The sequence below is a fragment of the Coenobita brevimanus genome, chromosome 74 (assembly GCF_032717465.1).
Source record: "Coenobita brevimanus isolate Jiangsu-jjx chromosome 74, ASM3271746v2, whole genome shotgun sequence".
In the NCBI taxonomy this organism is placed as follows: domain Eukaryota; kingdom Metazoa; phylum Arthropoda; class Malacostraca; order Decapoda; family Coenobitidae; genus Coenobita; species Coenobita brevimanus.
In genome coordinates this window covers 553,862-574,255 of record NC_137027.1, presented here as the reverse complement: position 1 = coordinate 574,255, position 20,394 = coordinate 553,862, and the positions used below count along the sequence as shown (strand labels likewise).

Sequence of the window (20,394 nt, the reverse complement as noted above, 5' to 3'; positions counted from 1 at the left end):
CTTTCCAAATACTGTACTGTACACTTTATTCACCTTATTTTTTACGATCTTACAACTAAATGGATGGTTAGAGGGTGAAGTGCTTGGAAGTGTACAACAAGGAAGAAGGGTTGGTGGTTCTTTGAAAACAGTGAAAAGGAACAGGGAAGTGAGCATGGAAGTAAAAAAGTCAGTGCAAGACAATATTGTGATACCAACTCTAACGTATGGAAGTGAAGCTTGGACCTTGTTGGAAGGACACAAGTCAGGAGTGAGAGTAGTGGAAATGAGTTATTTGAGAGGAGCATATGGAGCTACATAGAGAGATAGATTGACAAATGAGGAAGTGAAGGAGCGCTGTGGTGTGGATGTGGATGTGACAGAAAGCATTAGGAGAAATACATTGAGGTGGTTTGGCCATGTGGAGAGGATGGAGGATGAGAGACTAACGAGGAGAGTATATGCGAGTGAGATGGAGGGGGGCAGAGGGAAGAGGAGGCCGAGGATGAGATCGAGGGATGGAGCGGAGAGGTACAGACAAACCTCGGTTTAATGGTGCAATTGGTTAAGTAAAAACCCATCCCTAGGTGGGGTATCGTATCTCAGGGTAGATTTAATATGTAAAGTACAGTATGATCTCACTACAATGGACTTCACTAGACTGGAATTTGCTTTTTTCGGAGTCAAGGAGCCAACCTGAATTATTTCTTATATTTCGGGAAAATGCCAAAAAAGCTAGAAGCGGTCCGGACTGCCTAACCTCAGGCCGGGGCAGCCATATTGTCTGCGCGGTATGTGTGTTCATGCATCAGTTGGTGGTGGGCTGGTGGCGTCACTATTGTTTCCCCATGCTCTGGCCTCAGTCTGACCCACATCATTTCCTTGGAAGTCTCTGATATACTGCTTGAGGGTGATGAGTGATAAGTGAAAAGTACAAAGTGAACATCTTTAGTGTGTACGATTGTAAATAATAAGGTGCATAAAGTGTGCAGTACAGTATTTGAAAAGTGTTTAAAATTAAGTTATGCCAATAAAGTACTTTCTATATGCTAAAAAATTAGAAGAGGGGTCTGCATTAATATTAATAGTAATATATATTCAAGACACCTAACATTAATCACACAGTGAGTCCTCGAAATACAAAAACCCGAAGTATGAATTTTCGATGGTATGAAATCGATTAACATAGGACAAATTCCACAGTACGAAAATATCTGTCTCGATGATACGAAAATCGATACTCAATACGAAAGGAATTGCAGAGCTAGCCCGATTATCCAGACTATATGATGTGAAGAAGTGCCTGAATAGTCTGAAATCACGATTAATCTGGCGGAAACAAAACACAAGTACTGTTGGATTGATTTGTTTACCTGTAAATGTACAATGAAAGACACAGCTATCTTCCCAGTTCAGTCTGAAGAAAATTTACACCAGGCAAAATACAATGAAAACCCTGTTTCTACTAGTGCGTGTTTCAAATGGTTCAATTTTTCCACACTATATTCGTCAGACTTTGGGAAGATACTTGTGTCTTTCATTGTACACTTGAAGTAGCAGAAAGACTTTACCAATTCAATTTATAATTTTCCAGCTTGTTTCTGTAATTTTGACAACTTTCAGTTTGGCAAATTACATTTTCTTGGTGAAAAATTTCCTCCCCATTATTATCGTCACTTTCCCCTACGATCGTTTCTAGCACAGTGGAAGAAACTTAGCGTGGTCAAAGGTGGATATCGATTCCCAGTGTCCCAACTGGAGGTTAGGTTAGGTTAAAATTATTAGGTACAGATAAGCTCGGTTAGGCCAGGTTTAGTTAAACACCTAGGGAAGAACAGTCCTTTCCGCCATTATGTTAACGAAATAAACAAGAGTTGTCACACCAGATCAGCTAAAAATGACGGTGAAACAGATTTAATAAGAAATGTTTGCTGTATTTACCAACCCAGAAATAATCTGAACAATATAACAGACTATCAGGAAGAACTGATTTGGTAAGGTGCTTTTACTGCTTAAAGTAAAACATATGTTTAGCCCCCTCAATGGCTGTGGGTTCAGATATTTGCGTGCTCCCGTGGTCGGCCTTGGGACCATTTTTTCAAAGTTCTAAAATCAGTTTCTTTTTTTTACATATGTGAAAAAACTCGTCTGGCACACCTGGCTTTTTTTTTTTTTCTCCTAAACCCATCATCTGGGACGAAGTGAACTGTGAACGTCAGACTGCTTGAGGTGGTAGAGTAGGTTCATGTAACCACACCAGTGACCCTCATTCCCTTCCTATAATTGCTCACAGTTTTTTATAGCTCACCCTAACTCAACGTTACTGACACCAGTACAGTAAGGTGTTGTTCAGGGCCAGCAGCTATGAAAGCAATAATGGAATACATTATTGTTTGTATCAGTCCTCTCTCTTTCACACATACACATAAGAACAAACAAAAGAATGAGCAGTAAGTATACACTAACTCTAAGGAAAAGAAATAACTGTGCTCAGTCGGTCCGAAATATATTGGGAAGAGTGATACCAAACAAAGAATGTGGAACTGAATGCTAATCTACGAGAACATGTGGGACGAAAGAGTAATTTTTTTCTGATTAGCAAACATTTTTGTTCCATATTGTCTCTTAAAATTGCAAAGCCCATAATCTTTCGTGTAAGAGTAGAAGCATGTATGGACAAGTTTGAGAGGAGCGAGAGAGTGCTGTTGATTGGAGACATGAATGGCAAAGTTGGGAATGTACGAGTGGATAGAGTGGTTGGTCAGTGGGATGTGCCAGCTGAAGTAGATGGGAATGGCAGTGCTTTGGTGGACATCTGTGCTTGTAAGGAGTTGGCAATAGGCAACACCTACTTTCATCATAAGATGATCCACCGGTATACATGGAGAGTAATGAGGAGGATGGATGGTGAACTTGTTGAACGAAAGGCAATGATAGACTACGTGTGTGTGGATGAGCGAATGAGAAGACAAGTGTTGGATGCAAGAGTGTGGAGAGGGTGGGGGAATGGAGTCTCGGACCATCACTTAGTGATGACCAAGGTAGAGCTGCAAAGAAAGTGGTTGAGGAGACGAAGGGGAAGACAGGAGGAAGCAGCTCTTGTGAGAAGAGTGGAGAAATTGCAAAATAGTGAGAAAATGACAGAGTATAAGAGCATAGTGGAAGAAAGATTGGGAAGGTTTGAGCTAGAGCAGATGGAAGGGGTGGAAGACGTATGTAAGATATTCACGGAAGAGATTGGCGCAGCGTGTGAGGCGGTTTGTGGAGTGAGGAAGAGATGCAAGGGACAGCATGGTGGAATGATGAGGTGAAACGAGCAGTGGAACAAAAGAAGAAGGCATATAGTGAATGGTTAGCGAGTAGAGGTAGAGGAGAAGATGAGAGAGAGAAGAGAGAGGTATATGTGAGCAGGAGAAGGGAGGTTAAGAGACTGGTGAAGGAGAGTAAGAAGAAAGTAGATGAAGAGTTTGGGAGGAATCTGAGTGTGAAATGGAGGGAGAGTAAGAAATTGTTTTGGAAGGAGGTAAAGAAAGTAAGGCAGTGTGAAAGGGGAAATAGTAGGGGAGTGAAAGATGGGAATAATAGATTGTTGGTGGAGAAGAGAGAGAAATTGAGGAGATGGAAGGAGCACTTTGAGGATTTGTTGAATGAAGAGAGTGAGAGCAGTGCGAGTACAAGTGGTTGGGGAATGGCTGGGAGAAGAAGAGATGAGAGGAGGGAGGAAGAGATCAGTAGGGCGGAAGTAGTGGAAGCGATGAAGAAGATTAAGTTGGGAAAGGCCCCAGGAATTGATGGAGTGTGTGGTGAAATGCCTAGGTATGGGGGTGAGATTGTTGTGGAGTGGATATGGAAGTTGTGTAGATTGGCTTGGGAAGAGGGAAGGGTTCCAGAGGACTGGAAATCAGGTATAATTGTTCCTTTATACAAAGGAAAAGGGGAGAGAGAAGTATGTGGTAACCATAGGGGTATTTGCCTTCTTAGTGTGACTGGTAAAATATATGGTAGAATACTCATTGATAGGGTTAGGCATATGACAGAGGAGCTAGTTGGAGAAGAACAAGGGGGATTTAGCAAGGGAAAAGGGTGTGTAGATCAGATATTTGTTCCAAGTTGTTTAATGGAGAAGTATCTAGAGAAGGGAAGGAAAGTGTATGCTGCCTTCATGGACTTGGAGAAAGCTTATGACAGAATAGATAGGCAGTGTATGTGGAAGGTATGGAAATTGTTGAGTGCTGTGAAGAGTATGTACGAGGGAGCTAGGGCTACGGTGCGAGTGGATGGTGAGAGTGAGTTCTTTGATCTCAATGTGGGACTGAAACAGGGTTGTGTGATGTCTCCATGGCTGTTTAATATATACATGGATTGGGTTGTAAAGGAGGTGCAAGGTAGGGCAGTGGATGTGGGGGTGGTTCTAATGAATGAGGGTGAGATTTGGAAGATTCCGGTGTTGCTGTTTGCTGATGATACAGTATTATTGAGTGAAGATGAATGGGAGTTGCAAGGTTTGGTGATTGAATTTGAGACAGTGTGTAGGAGGAGGAATCTGAAAGTTAATGTAAACAAAAGTAAAGTTATGGTGTTTGAGAGGAATGAAGTCACAGAGTGTGCAGTGAGGTTGTATGGTGAGGATATGGAGAATGTGAGTGCATTCAAGTCCTTGGGTAGTGTGATGAGTAAGGATGGAACTTTGGGGGATGAAGTGCGTGAAAGGGTACAGCAGGGAAGGAAGGTTGTTGGTACACTGAAAGCAGTGATGAGAAATAGGGAGGTGAGTATGGAAGTTAAGAAGTCACTGCATGATAGTATTGTGATCCCTACCCTGACGTATGGAAGCGAGGCGTGGACCTTGCAAGAGGGGAACAAGTCAAGAGTGAGAGCAGTGGAAATGAGTTACTTGAGAGGAGCATGTGGATTGACGTGGAGGGACAGGTTGACAAATGAAGAAGTGAAGGAACGTTGTGAAGTGGATGTGGATGTAGTTGAGAAGATTAGGAGAAATACACTGAAGTGGTTTGGACATGTGAAGAGAATGGAGAATGAAAGACTGACTAAGAGGGTGTATGTTGGTGAGGTGGAGGGAGGGGTAGACCGAGGATGAGGTGGAGGGATGGAGTTGAGAGGTATATGAGGGAGGGTGGGGTGAGTTGGGGGGAGGGTAGTCAAATGGTGGGTGACAGAGCGACTTGGAGGCGTTTTGTCTGCGGTCACCCTTTGTGGGATTAGGGCATCGGGCTATAGATAGATAGATAGAAACATTTTTGTTCCATATCGTCTCTTAAAATTGCAAACCCATAATCTTTCGTGTAAGCATACAGCCTAAAGACCTTACCAATTCAGTTCATATTCCTCTAGTTTGTCTTCTATATTTTTCTGACTGTTTTGAGGGTGGTAAATTTTATGTTCACTTGCTGAAAGAAACCTACCCAAAATTAGGGCACATGTAACATTAGCATGTAAACACCGGCTCATACATCTGAAGTGAAGACAACGCCTGACTGATGGGATGGTAGAGTAGGGTCATGTACGCACACCAGTGACCTTCGTTTCCTTCCCGTTATTGTTCGCAGTTTTTTATAATGTCCAACTCAGTGTCATTGACACCGAAACAGTGAAGTGTTGTTCAAGGCTGGCAGCTGTGATGGGGTTAATGGAATACTGTATGAAAAATTCAAAATGGGCGCGGTGCATAGCGCCGCAGTCGCCTGCTGAGAGAAAACGAACTAACCCCTCTCTGGTAAACAAATTTTTGGGTGCTTCTCAGTTGAGTCCACGTCCCTCCTCTCCTCACAGCCTTGCTGTATGTGACGATATTTTTGCAGCCCTTCACCTTTTCGAATTGTTTCGCCATGCCTCCCAAACACCCTGCATCATCTCCAGCATTGGGGGAGCCTGCTGCAAAGAAGCAGCAGCACCGTACTCTAATTCTTGAAAGGAAATTGGAAATTATAAGACCCTATGAGGAAGGGCAGGAAGTCTCGGAGATTGGGCGTGCTTTAGGCCTTGCTGTTTGCACCATTGGGACTGTGACGAAGAAAAAGGAGATGTACAAGAATATGGCCACCTCCTTCTCTACAATTGTATACAGGTATTGCTTACTTCTTAATGGGGGGGGGGTGAAGTTTAGGTGGGGGTCCAAGGGGGTCCTGGGACGTATCCCCCCATTTATATGTATATTTCCATGAGGAAAATCGTTTCAATATACAAAATTTCGAATTACGAAAGTTTTTTTTTGGTCCCTATCCCTTTCATATATCAAGGACTCACTGTATATATATATACAGTAATATTTTATATATATATATATATACTGTATATACACACTCAATCCTTGAGTACCGCGGGCAATAGGGACTGGACAAGGACCGTGGTACCCAAATCCGCGTCACTCAGACAATATGTTTGTGTGTATAATGGTACAATGTGTTCTGGCGACTTTTCATAACTCACTTTTACCCCTTTTTACAACCTAAGCCCACGTAAATTAACCCTTACTTGCACCCACCATCAGGTAAAACAATGAGATGTAACTATTGTTATTTTAAAAATCAGTGGCATTAAAAATAGCATTAACAAAAGCAGAAGTTGGGCTGGGTACCCTTTAATTGATACATAGCTCCATGGTATTTTCCTCCCTCCCCTCAACCCCATTGTTGTTGTCAAAGTTTTGCCATTTCTTGTATCATGTGGCCTTCAGGAGAGACCTTAGGCCATATGGTTAGATGAAAATTCATGGGTTTGACGGCTTTAGGGGACGAAACAGAACAAAAATGTGTGCTAACCAGAAAAAATTACATTCATCCTTGTTTTCTCTTGAGTTAGCGTTCCGTTTCACATTCTTCATTTGATATTGCGCTTCCCTACTAAGCATATAGCTAAACTGCTCAGTCAGTCCGAAATGTGTTGGGAAAAGCGATATCGAACGAAGAATGTGAAACGGAATGCTAACAAAAGAACACATGGATGAAAGAGTATTTTTTTTTTTTTGGTTTGCAAACATTTTCGTTCCATTTCGTCCTCTAAAACTGCCAGACCCATAAATTTTAGTCTAACCATATGGCCTAATGTCTCTCCCAAAGGCCACATGATACGAGAAGGCGAAACTTTGATAACATTAACGGTGGGGGGTGGGGAATGAATGCCGGGAAGCTACGTATCAACATAAGGGTACCTAGCCCGACTTTTTTGTTAATGCTATTTCTAATATCATTGGTGATCTTAATCACAATGATTATATCACTGTTTTACCTGATGGTGCATATAAGTGGGGGTAATTTACGAGGGGTAAGGTGGTAAGGAGGAGTAAAAATGACAATTTCTATGACGCTCCACATAACATCCTATAGGCCTAAGCTTCTCAGTCAGCTTCAGGACAAATATAAACTTTCAGTGCTACGAGGTTCGCATCACTTCCTTCGCATGATCTTTATCTTCTCCTGGTCCTTCCAAATCGTTATGATGGTGCTTTCATGTACTCCACACTTTTTTGCCATTTCGGTAAACGTACGCTTTACTTACAGCAGTAGAAGGACCTTACCAATTCAATCCATATTCCTCCAGTTTGTTTTTGGTGTTTTTCTGACTATTTTAAGGGTGATAAATTACAACTTCCAGCAGAAAAACTTCCCACATTTTATCATCACGTTCCTTAAGCCGTACCTATGATTGTCTTGATGTACTCAAAGGTGGTTTTCGTCTCCCAATTTCCCAACTGGATGCTAGGTTAGATTAGGTTAAATTATTAGGTATAGTTAGGCTAGGTTAGGTCAATTGTAGTTAACATTTAGGACAGGCCCTTTCGCTGTAACCCTGACGAGTCAAACGAGTTGACACAGTGTAACACAGCTAAAAACAACGGGGAAACAGATTTAGCATGAAACGATTATTTACCTCCCATAAGTAATCCGAAAAATACAAGACTATCAGGAAGAAGATCGAAGAATGTGGAACTGAACGCTAACTTGTGAGAGAACATGGATGAAAGTAATCTTTTTTTCTGGTTAGCAAACATTTTCATTCAGTTTTGTTCCCTAAAACTGCGAAACTCATATGACCGTGAGGTAAAGTCAGTGAGATGTGAGAAAGGATTTTATAGCCGTATGCTCAGTCGGTCCGAAACGTGTTGGGAAGCATGAATTCGAACGAAAATGTGGAACTGAACACTAACTTACGAGAACCCATGGATGAAAGTTTTTTTTTTTTTTTTTTTTTAATTAGGAAATATTTTTGTTCCATTTCGTCCCCTAAAACTGTGAAACCCAGTATGAGTGTGGGGTAGAATTAGGCGAGATGGGAGAAAGGACATAACCGTATGCTTAGTTAGTTGGAAATGTGTTGGGAAGCACTAAATCGAACGAAGAATGTAGAACTGAACGCTAATTTACAAGAGCACGTGGATAAAAGAGTAACTTTTTGTCAGGCAAACATTTTCATTCCATTTCGTCCCTTAAAACTGCAAAACCCATTATGAGTGGGTAAGAACTAGGTGAGGCATGAGAAAGGACTGACAACCATATGCCCAGTTGGACCGAAATGTGTTGGGAAGCATGAAATCAAATGAAGAATGTGGAACTGAACCCTAACTCACGAGAACACATGGATTTTTTTTTTTTCCTGATTAGCATACATTTTCGTTCCATTTCGTCCCCTGAAATTGCGAAACCCATAAATTTTGTCTAACCATTTGGCCTTGAGTGTGCCCATGAAGCATATTTCCATTCTGTATGCGTATTCATCTCACCACCGAGAACCCTCAGCCAGGAACGATGCTCGCCCAGTTGTTTCAAAACTAACCATAGGTTTTTCTCAAAAATATGCTCAGTGTGTTTCCCAGGCAAAATTTTTTCTACCTAATACCTAACGTATCCCACTAGGGCTGCTTGGCTTAGGTGGCTGTGTGTGGTATTGAGATCAATACCCATACAGAATGGAACTATGTGCCCAGGAAAAGTACCCAGAGTTTAGAGGGTGATGTCATCGTGCGCTACTTTCAAATTTAGTCGCCAGGCCAGCTGACTTCCTGCGTGAGCTCGAGTTTTTCCGCGTGTTGACATGACTTGTCTCATTATGATGACCGCGTTAGAACAAAAACGTGTTACCCAAGGATTGAGTGTATATATATATATATATTTCTGGATTCCCCACTTACCGAACATTGTGGGCCTGGACCTTTGGAACCCAAAAATGGCCTAAAAAAGAAAAAAAAATCCCCCCCCCCAATCCAAATTTTTTCCCACTCCTAATTTGAAATTGCCACACAGTGCCAAACAGGCCAGCTGTGTTTACACATGGCCCCTTCACCCCTTCCTTCCCCTCCCCCACCAATTACCGCCTAAGTGCCATCACGAGTAGATGTTCATCGCAACGGGTGCTGCACGTGCTCGTTTTTGTGAATAAACAGTGAATAAACTGCAATACCTCGCCACTAGACCACATGGGAATTTACAGTTTTGTGCAATGTTAAGAAATTAGAATTTAGAGTGCAAAGGATTAACTGGCGGTTGAAACTGGCGTGGTGCAATTAAGAACAGATTGTGCGGTGTGAAACAACTATAACTCTCAGTGGAAAGAATTAAGTGCAGCACAACACTGGATTACTGTATGTGTTTCAAGAGTATTTTCACCACTGCCAAAGCTTTGGAGAAGGCAGCCACAGACGTGATGTAAGTACCCTGTACAGTGCTAAATATTTTCCATAACCACTTCTAGTTCCTCATTCTCTGGTTCCTTTTCATTTATTTCGTGCTTTATGTCCATTATTGGTGTGAACAGGGTCTTAAATAGGTTTAAATAGGTGCTATGCATGTTCAGTAGGGAGTTATTTAGGTGGCTTTCGAAGTTAGGCTGGGTTAGGGTCCTTAAGTATCAGTCCAGCAGGCAGGGGCCCACTTTCCGGACGGGAGCACTTTCTGGACATGCCTTTGGCTGTATTACATCGGATAGTGGAGGGATTACTGTATATATATATATATATATATTTACAGGTAAGCCCTTAATTCACGCAAGGGTTACGTTCCCAGACCATTCGCATATGTGGTAAATTCGCGTATATGTTCTGCCCTTGTGTGCACATAATTATGCATGTCTACTAAGTATATTACATCTGAATAATACTGTTTATGCACTACATACACCTTATAAACTAGCATAAAGTATGAAAAACAACAAAAATGTAAGAAATTTAACACTGAAACCTGACAAGCACAGGCATAGGTGGAGACACTTCAACAGTCTGGTGCAGAGGCCCTCACTGCCTCCCATATGCTACATTCTTCCTTCTTGATTGTCCAAACAGTTGACTCATTCACTCCAAACATACAGTTCCGAGCCAGTTCACAGGCGTAGGTGGAGACACTTCAGCACAGTCTGGTGCACTAGCCCTCACTGCCTCCCGTATGCTACGTTCTGCCTTCTTATTGTAAGAACAGTTGACTCACCCCAAACACACGGTTCCAAGACAATTCACCACGAAGTCAATTCACCATCAAAACTTGGACGATTTCCTGTCATTCTATAAATATACTTATTATTGATTAATTAATACTTTAGTAACTAATTTTCAGGGGGATTTTATAACTCATATAAGTAAAAAACTAGTGTACTGTACTTGCTAAATAAACTGGTATGTAAATAAATGACAGGGAATCATCCTGACGGAGAATTGTCGCCGACATTCCTCCCTTAGGTTTGTCCAACACTTTAACTTTCTGTCAGCAACATCACTTTACTAGTCCGTTTTGGTGTGTTACCACATGCATCACTAGCACTACGCTTAGGCCCCATGTTGGCAGACAAGGCAAGCAATCACTGGAAGGCAGAAAAATAAGCCACAAATAACGATTCGCGAGTCATGCATGGTTCGACCGTCGGATTCAAACTGACTGTGTGGTGTGTGGTAGACCGACCTGCCACACACGCACACACACACACACATACATATATGTATGCACATGGGCAGCAGGTAGGCATTTTTATATTTTATTTATTTCTCTTGTATATTAAAATTTTTTATTTGAATACTATAATTTTATGTTTTAATTATTGTACGAAAAATTCGTGGATAACCGAAATCACGTGAAAAAAGTTCGCATGAATTAAGGGCTTACCTGTATATATATATATATATATATATATATATATATATACATACACACACACACACACACACGTAAAATCACCCACATGAAAGTAGGACTACTAGTGTGGTTGTAGGATCAATGAGCATTTTGCAGTACAGTATTGATCATCTGTGGTGTTGCATTTTTGCACTGAAAGTATACTGATTCTCATTTGATGGAGTGTACCTTTGAAGACTTTCAGCATTTTCAAGAAGTTTCTGATACCTTGCCCTAATGTGTGACTTAAAATTTTTTTTAAGTACCTGTTGTCATCTTATGGAATGCCTACACTTACAGCATTGTAAAATCAGCTTTCAGGAATTTCATACAGCTGTGTGTTAATATACATAAAAAATATGCTAATACTGTATGTAGAAACTCATCTGCATTTTTTACAGTTACACACATCAGCTGAAAAACTGGGGTGTGGTGATGCGTGGCACTGCCCTACTTGTAACCGCAAGCAGCAGGTGGTGAAGCGACTGATGTTATGGTCTGCACCCCAGATACTGGTCATACATCTCAAGCGCTTCAGACAGGTTAGTGAACCAAGGGGTACAAAGGTGGTGGTGGTAGTAGTAGTAGTAGTAGTAGATGTTGTTGTTGTTTTTATCTCCACCTTTATTATATGTGGTGGGGATATAGGAATCGCCACCTCTCTACCGGTTGAGCCACCGCCTCAGCTATTGATAGTAATCACACCCAGAAGTAACTTAAGTAAGGTTATTGCCAGGAATCAGTGCTTGATTAGCACCACTTTCCAATGTTCCATTGTTTCTCTTAGATTTTGTATTCTTTCTTTCCTTTGTATAATATCAGTATTGGTCCATCATCTCTTTTTCAGCATTCAGGGACCTTTAGCATCACTTGTTAATGTTTGTCACGTTTCACTTGTTTTCATTATTAACCCCTAAATGCTGGGCTGTTTATAGCACAATTGTTCTGTCACTATGGGCATTTTTCAGAAAATATCCTGTTTTCAAACTTCAGTATCTCAGAAACTGTAGCAGTTAGGGAAGCAAATTAAAGACCATATTACTCAACAACACGAATGGAAGTATCCCCAGGTCTGTAGGTTGTTGTGTCGATGAGTAAGGACGTGATGGAGAGTAGTAATTTATGGTGTGAAAGGTAGGATGTATTCGTGCATGTGCATGCGGCCCTGATTTTGGCTTCGCCCTCTACATGATAACTTTTCCATTAGTAGAGAAACTAGACACAGTGGTGTCCAAGGCACACTCTATGGCACAATCACTGAGTTCTTTCCTAATATCCTTGGAAAGAGGCATGGCATAGGTGGATGAGGCAAAGGTCCACATGAGGCGGGGACAGAACCGGACAAGAAGGGTTAAGAAAACATCATCTTACATCTTGCAAAATCACAGAGACGACTGAGGTATGGTTGGCTTGGCCAGCAGGAGTCTCTCCCTAGCTTTTGGTGATGAGATCAAGTGGTGGCCACTTCAAACTTTGCTGGGAAAACAGTTGCGGTTCCTACCGACACCCGGCGGCCTCCCACCACCTCTTTTGCATTGCTCCATATCAACACCCGGCGGTTAGGGGTTTAGCTGGTTGCATGGAGTGTAGGTTAAATTGAAAATTCATTGAAACTAATTAATGGCTTATTTTGGTGAATGTTACAGTTTCTGATGGGTGGGAGAACTCCATTATTGGCTGTTGATTGGTCACATTATTAGAGATACTATTCTGTATGGCAGTTGTTCAAATAATGATACATAACAGCTTCTCCCCTCCTTTTGAAATGATTGGTTTGCAGTTTGGAATTATCTCACGTCAAAATTCACTAACAAGACTAAACATGTACAAACAGTTGAACATACAAACACAGGATGAAGTTCAAATATCATTGTTGTACATATTGCTTTAAATAAGTTTGATTGTTAGTACCACTTTCATCAAGGCTTGTTAAGTATTATGTGCAGTTTTTTTAAGTTAAATGTTTAATTTAAGAAATAATCACAATTTCATATGATAGTGTAAATACTAGAATTCCATCATAATGTGGTGAGCAACTGTTTTACTATAATAATCAGTAGTTATTTTTACCTAATCTTTTGGGAGGTAAGTTTCATTTTTGTCAGCTTTCATAAAACTATAATTTTTTATATTCGTTTTTCTCTAAACAGCATCACTGTAATGTGCATTATTACTTGATCAGGCAGCTAAAGATCTTATTTACTTGCAACTTTTACAACCTGTGTAAAAATGTATAGCAAGAAAATAGAATTCAGATGGAAGGAAATAATAGTAGCTAATAATAATAATAATAATACAGTAATAATAATCATAATAATAATAATAATAATAATAATAATAATAATAATAATGGTATGAGTAATAGTTTATCTATCTATCTATTACCAGATGCCATAATCCCATAAGGGGTGCCCATTTGACTTTGAGTTATTTGTTTTACAGGGAGGGACACTAACCCTCCACCAACCCACTTGTTGACACGTAGGGAGCACTTATAGTTTGGTTATATGGTTACCACCCAGCGATGTTAATGGTTTCTTGGCTTACAGGAAACCATTTGGCTTGTCACTCAATGTTAAGCCACCTGTAAAGAGAAGAAAAGCAATAAGAAGTTACAGGAAAGATGGGAGAAATTGGAAGAGAGGAGGGCAGGCACAGAAAAAGAATGATAAAGGCTAAGGAAGAAGTAGGCAGCACTTCAAGTGAGTGGATGATGGTTGCCATGAGTAATAGTACAGTACTTAAATTGTTAGTTCTTTGTTTCATACAAACAAGCTGTCTACCTACCTATCTACCTATGTATTATCTAGACCTTTTTTGCCCCAACTGCTTGAATTCTCACCAGGGTACACTACAGAGCAACTCCTCCAAGCTGTCCACCACAGTCAAGTTCCCTCTCACTGGATTTGACATCTCTGAGCACGTAGCCAGTAAGCCGAACAACACTCATAATCATAGCCACCACAACACTGGAAGTGGTACCAATGCACTGGAATCAAGTGGGGTTCTAGGGAGTGTTTGGTCGCCATGGAAACGTCCTAAGCGCCACATTATGCATGGCAGTGATGATAGTGTTTATGACCTGTATGCTGTCTGTTACCATCATGGGAAGGACATGCAAGGAGGACACTATACAGGTGGGTGTGTAATAGTTATTCAGTAATACACACACACACACACACACACACACACACACACACACACACACACACACACACACACACACACACACACACACACACACACACACACACACACCGAGAGAGAGCTGACGCACGTCAACACCGCTCTATACCTGGCCAACTTGGCCAGCGGCATTACCTAAATAAGTATCTTTATATGAGTCAAGCTCTGTACAAGGTTAGACCAAATGGTGTTCTAATATAAAAAAAAAAAAAGAAGTTTTAAGTAAGACTTGGTCAAACAGAAAAGTAAACAAGCAGCACAAGAATGCGCACAATCAGCTGATCGTTGTTTAGTCTACAATCTGCCCCAGGGAATGTAAGTACTATATGTGCTTTTAGTACTGCAAAATGACCACATACTTAAGTAAAGCAAATTTGGAAAAGAAAAGGGATAAAGGTAGAAAGCAGGAAGATGATTTCTACCAAGAACTGGTTGAAATGGAGACTCACAACAAACTGGTTGAATGAGAACATAGGTTAGAGACGGCTTTTCAGAATGAGATTGATGAAATTAAGAAACACTTGCAAAAAGGAAGAAATAGAAAAATTAGGAAAGGAAGTCAACTAGAAAAACACAACCATAAATGAGCTAACAGTTGAAGTGGGTACACTTAGCAGGAAAATTAGTGAAATGGCAAGTTCAGTAGTCAACCACAAGAGTATTATGGAAGAGTTCAAAAATGATACAGAGACAATTAGGCAAGTAAGCAGTCTGATAGATCAGAGCAGTGATATTGAGTAGAAGATAACACCGGTGAATGAAGCTGTGCAACAAAAATGATGTGGAAACTACTTATGCTGAAATGGTGAAAGTAAAGAAAGACTAGGAAACAAGGGTGGAAGAAAAAAGCATTAAAAAGGAAGTGAAAAGAATAATCCAAAACAATCCTAAGTTAGTCAGAGATTCAGTAGATATTAACAAATCTATAGTAATCACTGGTATAGAAGAGGAAGAAGTAAAAAACAAGATCTCAAGAGACAAAAAGGAGATGGCAAATGTAAAGGGCATATTGAAAGAAGTTCAGAGGAAATCTGTAGTAAAGACATAGAGGAACACAAAAGGTTAGGGAAATACGAGAAAAGCAAGTCAAGACCCCTAAAGGTAACCTTGCAGAGTGTAAACACCGTGGAGGAGATACTAAAAAATGCAAAGAATCTTATGGAAAAAGAGGAGTTCAAAAATGTATGGATAAAAAGATGCCTAACACAAGAGGAACTGGAATTACTGAAAGAGAAGAGGGAGGAAGCAAAAACAAAAAATGAGGGAAGATCAGAGGAGGAGAAGAATACATTTTTTTTATAAAGTAATTGGATTGCATGTACGAAAGTGGTACATAAACAGGAGGGAATAAAAAGGAGGAAGGTAGTAGAACCAAATCATGATAAGTATATAAGCAAGATGATTAAGTTGATGTACTCAAATGTGGATGGAATGGTATCTAAATTATTAGAGATGAATGATTATGTCAGAGAAAAAGAACCACATATAATATGCCTAACTGAAACAAAATTAACACCAAGGATATTGAATGACATCCTAAACTTAGAGGAATATAATATATGGAGAAGAGATAGGAACTTAAAAAAGGGAGGAGGAATTATAATACTGACTAAGAAAAATCTAAAAGTCAAAGAAATAGAATTAGATATACCCTCACAAGTAGAAATTATTGCAGTAGAGATAAATACATCTGAAGGGAAAGTAATGGTAGCCAATTTGTACATGCCACCCAGATCAAACACATGGGAAAGAGACGAATATGAGGACCTGGCGGAGAGTACAATTCAGAGTTTAAGAGCATTTCAAAGCCAAAGGTGGCTGTTGTGTTTATATACGCAACGACTTATCTTGCTCTCGTGTTCATGAACTCGATTCTTCTGAATTCTCCACACTCTGGCTTCGGCTTTCCCATCATTCTCTGACTAAATATATCTGTGCTGTTTACTTATCCCCTAATTCTACTGACTATCAAAAATTCTTCGACTATCTTACTTCTACGATGGAACACATTCAATCCATTTCTCCTTTCTCTGAAATCTCCATTCTATGAGATTTCAACGTTCACCACCACCTTTGGCTCTCCTCTCCTTTCACTGATCCACCTGGTGAACAAGCCTACATCTTTTCTATCCTTAATGACCTAGAGCAGCTTGTACAGCACCCTACCCGTATCCCTGACCGTCTTGGAGAGAGGTCCAACATACTTGACCTCTTCCTCACAACTAATCCTTCTGCTTACTCTGTTAATCTTTTCTCTCCGTTGGGCTCCTCCGATCACAACCTTATCACCTTAAACCTGTCCTTTCACTCCGGTACGGCCTGTGGACCCTCCAGGGAAACGTCGTCTGTGGCATTTTGGAGCCACAGACTGGGGGGCCCTCAGGCAGTACTTCTTTGATTTTCCCTGGAATGATTATTGCTTTCATGGCCGGGAGCCATCTGAGTGTGCCTTGCGCATTACGGAGGTTATTCTTTCGGACATGGAAGCATACATTCCTTTCTCATATCCTTTGACTAACGCAAGAAAGCCTTGGTTTAATCACGCTTGTTCTAATGCTGTCCGCAACAAGGAGAGGGCCTACAAAAGGTACCGGAGCCAACCCACCCCTGAATCACATCATCTTTACGTTTCTGCCCAGAATCGTGCTAAGTCTGTTCTTCGCTCTGTTGAGAATAATTTCATCCGTACTAAATGCTCTCAACTCTCCAACTCGAATTCTTCCCGCTCCTTCTGGCACCTTCCCAAAAACCTTTCTAACAACTTTACCTCATCATCCTTCCCTCCTCTTTTCTACTCTGATGGTTCTGTAGCTATTTCTTCTACTGATAAAGCAGATCTCTTCGCACAGACTTTCTCCTCCAATTCCACCTTAGACGATTCCGGTGCTGTTCCTCCATCACTTCCCCCCTCTGACTTCCTCATGGCTGACATTAAAATTTCTTCAGCTGATGTATTTTCTGCCATCACTGGCCTCAGTACTAACAAGGCATATGGGCCTGATGGGGTCCCTCCTGTTGTTCTCAAGAACTGTGCTTCTGTGCTTACACCCTGCCTAGGCAAACTCTTTCGCCTTTGTCTGTCAACTTGTACCATTCCTTCTTGCTGGAAGTTTGCTCTCATTCAGCCAGTCCCAAAGAAGGGTGACCACTCCCAACCCTCCAACTATCGTCCAATTGCTTTAACGTCCTGTATTTCAAAAGTTTTCGAGTCAATTCTCAATAGAAAAATTTTAAGGCATCTTTCCTATCACAACCTTCTTTCTGATCGTCAGTATGGATTCCGTAATGGACGCTCCACTGGCGATCTTCTCACCTACCTTTCAGACTCCTGGTCATCCTCCTTTCGGGTCTTTGGCGAAAGCTTTGCCCTTGCACTTGACAACTCAAAGGCTTTCGATCGAGTCTGGCATAAATCTTTAATTTCCAAACTGCCCTCCTACGGTTTCTATCCTTCTATCTGTGCCTACATTGCTAGCTTCCTTTCTGGTCGTTCTATAGCCGCTGTTGTAGACGGCCATCGTTCTTCTCCTAGATCTGTCAACAGTGGTGTTCCTCAGGGCTCTGTCCTATCACCAACTCTCTTCCTTTTTTTTCATCAATGATCTTCTAAGCTGTACATCTAACCCTATCCACTCATACGCTGATGACTCCACCCTTCACCTTTCCATTCGGTTCCCGCAACGCCCATCTCAACAGTTACTTCAACAAACAAGGGATGAGGCTATGGCACACCTAATGTCTGACTTGGCTCGTATCTCTGACTGGGGTAAAAATAATATGGTTGTTTTTAATGCATCTAAGACTCAGTTTTTACACCTATCAACCCGACAAAATCTTCCACAGGTATACCCATTAATGTTTAATGATATTCAGCTTAATCCTGCATCATCCTTGAACATGCTTAGGGTTTCATTTACTCGAGACTTATCTTGGAAAGACCATATTACATCTCTTGTAAAATCTGCTTCCAAGAGATTGGGTGTGCTAAGCCGACTCCGCTCTTTCTTTACCCCTGCACAATTGTTGACTCTATACAGGGGTTTTATCCACCCCTGTATGGAGTACAACTCTCATGTGTGGGGAGGCTCCCCACATACAACTCTTCTCAATAGGGTGGAGTCAAAGGCTTTTCTTCTCATTTACTCTCCTCCTCTTACTGACTCCCTTCAACCTCTGTCTCTTCGCCGCACTGTTGCATCTTTATCTCTTTTCTATTGCTACTTTAATGGTCACTGCTCCTCTGAACTGTCTGCTTGCATTCCTCCACCTCTACGACGGGCGCGTAGCACCCGTCTGGCAGCAAACTCTCATCCCTTTTCTGTTCAACTCTCTAATGCAAGAGTTAACCGTTACTCCCAGTCTTTCATTTATGCAACAGGTCAACTCTGGAACTGTCTCCTTCTGTCTGTATTTCCTGCTGCCTATGATCTCCAGTCTTTCAAACGCAGTGTGTCCAGGCATCTCAAAATGATCGGATCTTGAATTTGGCTCTCTATTGTATTTTGTTTTTCTCTTGGAGAGAACTGTTATTGCGGGCTCATGGCCTTTGGTTCCTTCTTCCTCACATAAAAAAAAAAAAAAATTACTACTGTACATAAAATGGAAGATAAATTGAAAAGAATTATACTAACTGGAGATTTTAATACAAATATAAATTGGAATACTCTAGCTATAATAAGCCAAGAAAGCTGTTGGGACCAAAAGCTCCTGGATCTTGTGCAAGAGTTTTTCCTAATGCAACATGTAAGGGAAAGCACCAGAAAAAGAGGACTCGATGTGCCTTCAATGCTAGATCTCATATTTACTAGGCAAGAAAACGATGTTGACAATTTAATATATCACCCTCCATTTGGCAAAAGCGACCATGCAGTACTAAATTGCAATTTCAGGATTGCATATGACATAGATAACAGCAATGAAAGTTACAAAAAGAGCCTAAACTATAAAAGGGAAAGTATCATGACCTAAAGAAGTATTTCTTAGAAATTGCTTGGGAAAAGGAGCTTAGAGGACAAGATTTAAATGCTATATATGAAAAATTCTGTGAACTTTATGAAATAGGAGTCCAGAAGTACATCCCACAGCACAAAGAAGCAGAAAAGAAAATAAAGAAATGGTTCAATACCGAATGTAAAAAATAAAAATAAAAAAGAGATTTGTTGTGGAATAGATACAGAAGACACAATAGTGAAAGGGCATATAATACAGTAATTACACACAGGCAAGAAACGATTATACACGAATAAGGAGGGAAGCCCAAAAACAGTTTGAGGAGGATATCATAAATAAAAGTAGTGATCAACCAAAGCTATTTTACAGCTACATCAAAAGCAAAACCAAAGTAAAAGATAAAATACAATCCATTACGGATGATGGAATCACCTATACACAAGAGAAGGATATTTGTGAAGCACTAAACAAGAATTTCCAATCAGTTTTTACAGAGGAAAAAAAATTTGAGAGGGATTATGTGGAACATGCATGTCCACACATACTACAAGATATACAAACATCAGAAATAGAAATACAGGAGGAGCTAAGTAAATTAGACAAAGGAAAAGCAAATGCCCCTGATAAAATTTCATGTTGGGTGCTATGTGAATGTGCAAAGGAGTTAAGTAAACCATTATTTTTAATTTTCAAGAAATCCTTGAGTCAAGGTAAACTACCTGATATTTGGAAGAGAGCAAACATTGTTCCCTTATTCAAGAAAGGGAATAGACATAATCCACTTAACTACCGACCAGTATCACTAACCAGTGTTGTAAGCAAGGTATTAGAAAAGCTTATAAGAAAAGCTTGGGTAAATCACCTAGAAGAACACAGTGTGATAACAGAAAGACAGTTTGGTTTCAGAAAAGGAAAATCATGTGTTACTAATCTATTGATCTGCTATGACAGAGTAACAGACACATTGCAGGAAAGAGAAGGATAGGTGGACAGTATCTATTTAGATTTCAAGAAAACATTTGACACAGTACCACACCAAAGACTTTTATGGAAATTGTACCATCAAGGAGGAATTCGAGGCAAACTGTATTGTTGGATGCAAGATTTTTTCTTAAGAAGAGAAAGGAGAACAGTACTAAGGGGAAACTACTCATCATGGAAAGAAGTG

At 40.6% G+C, this 20,394-nt stretch overlaps 1 protein-coding gene across 1 annotated transcript in view; it reads left to right on the top strand.

The window, feature by feature from the left end:
• The window catches only part of LOC145407880 (uncharacterized), a 424,248-nt gene that overhangs the window by 365,029 nt on the left and 38,825 nt on the right, over positions 1–20,394 (top strand). The window contains exons 10-11 of the mRNA XM_080278745.1: positions 11,492–11,632; positions 13,936–14,227. Of these exons, the coding sequence (XP_080134871.1) occupies positions 11,492–11,632; positions 13,936–14,227 (433 nt within the window). The remainder of the gene's footprint in view (positions 1–11,491; positions 11,633–13,935; positions 14,228–20,394) is intronic.